General features: G+C 49.4%; 1 gene segment (V, D, J or C); it reads right to left on the bottom strand.

Moving 5' to 3' along the window:
* Window positions 1-399: 399 nt before the first annotated feature.
* LOC116464444 (immunoglobulin heavy variable 3-74-like) lies at window positions 400-921 on the bottom strand (the record flags this gene model as incomplete). The annotated part of the segment is given in 2 exon segments: window positions 400-726; window positions 830-921. Coding segments are annotated over 2 exon segments (373 nt in total), but the record flags the coding sequence as incomplete, so codon positions are not given.
* Window positions 922-1,551: the final 630 nt, after the last annotated feature.

A 1,551-nucleotide genomic window follows, 5' to 3' on the forward strand; every position in this document is an offset into this window, starting at 1 on the left:
GATTCCCACGGAGATGCCTGCCCTGAGTCTGATTGAAAAACACTTCCCAGGTTCTCCTGGGCTTCCTCGGGACTCTGATTCTGGTGACCAGGGCAGGGACACTTCTGTCCCCAGAGTGACACTTGGGCTTCTGTGGAGGTGAGAATGTGTCATCCTGTCACAAAGACAAAGAAACATCAGGGAAAAGTGTTTCACATTCAGAGACATTAAATATCAGCACAGAATTGTAAATCTGAAAGGCTCTCTGAGGAAACTTGATGAATCAGCCCCAGATGCTGAGAGAAAATCAGCTTTTAGCACCACCAGTCCCTGCCATAGAGAACAGCCCAGTTCATAGGGCCCAGGACACCCCCTCGTGGTCTCAGATGCCCCTGCAGCGAGGTTTTTGTCTGGGCTCACGTTGACTTCCCCTCACTGTGTCTCTAGTACAGTAATACACAGCCGTGTCCTCAGCTCTCAGACTGTTCATTTGCAGATACAGCGTGTTCTTAGCGTTGTCTCTGGAGATGGTGAATCGGCCCTTCACGGAGTCTGCGTAGCTTGTGCTACTCACATCACTATTAATATGTGAGACCCACACCAGCCCCTTCCCTGGAGCTTGGCGGACCCAGTGCATCCAGTAGCTACTGAAGGTGAATCCAGAGGCTGCACAGCAGAGTCTCGGGGACCCTCCAGGCTGTACTAAGCCTCCCCCAGACTCCACCAGCTGCACCGCACACTGGACACCTGCAAGCACAGAGACACCCTGGTCAGAAACTGCCACACAAATCCACTGTTTCTCTCACTCATGTCCACTCACACTCCATGTCTCTAGTTTTCCATCAATCACCTTTTAAAATAGCAACAAGGAAAACCCAGCTCAGCCCAAACTCCATGGTGAGTTCTCTGTGTGCAGTCCTGATCAGCAAACAGAAACACCTGGGAATCCCAGGGCTGGGGCTCCTCTCCCAGAGCTGCAGGGTCAGGGCTGGGCTGGTTTTCTTCAGCAGAGTGAGAGCCCTATTTGCATATCTCCTACTATATAGCAAGCTCTGGGGTGAGACACCTGAAGAGAGAGCAGGACCCAGGGCAGATGAAAGTGTCCTGAGGAAGATGGGTGACAATAATGGGATTTGAGAAATTGTGCTTATTATGAAACTGTGCTGTGATAAAATCTTCACACTGATCACCTTATTTCAGATTTACCTATGTGTGTAAATTATGTTCTGTAGGAGTCAGTGTTCTCTATTTACAGATATAAAAGTAAACCCACACATGGATGGGCTCTCTGTGTATCTAAGAGCTCATGTCTGGGATGGGTGAGTGCTGGTGTCTGGGCCTGCGCTTCTCACCACTGGCCCTGACTCCTCCCTTAGCCAACTCCAGGACAGAGCTGGACATGCCTAGTGTGGTTTGCAGAAGCCACTGCCTAATCAGAAGATGTGTGATTTTGCTGCACTCTCCCGTTTACCTTAAACTATGGAGAGAACTAGGGTTCAGGTAGATAACTTTCAGGTATCTCTGACATTTAACATACTGGTATCTATCTTTCTGTCCCTCCTACATTGTCTA

This window comes from Hylobates moloch, unplaced genomic scaffold, assembly GCF_009828535.3.
Source record: "Hylobates moloch isolate HMO894 unplaced genomic scaffold, HMol_V3 SCAFFOLD_684, whole genome shotgun sequence".
Taxonomy (NCBI): Eukaryota; Metazoa; Chordata; class Mammalia; order Primates; family Hylobatidae; genus Hylobates; species Hylobates moloch.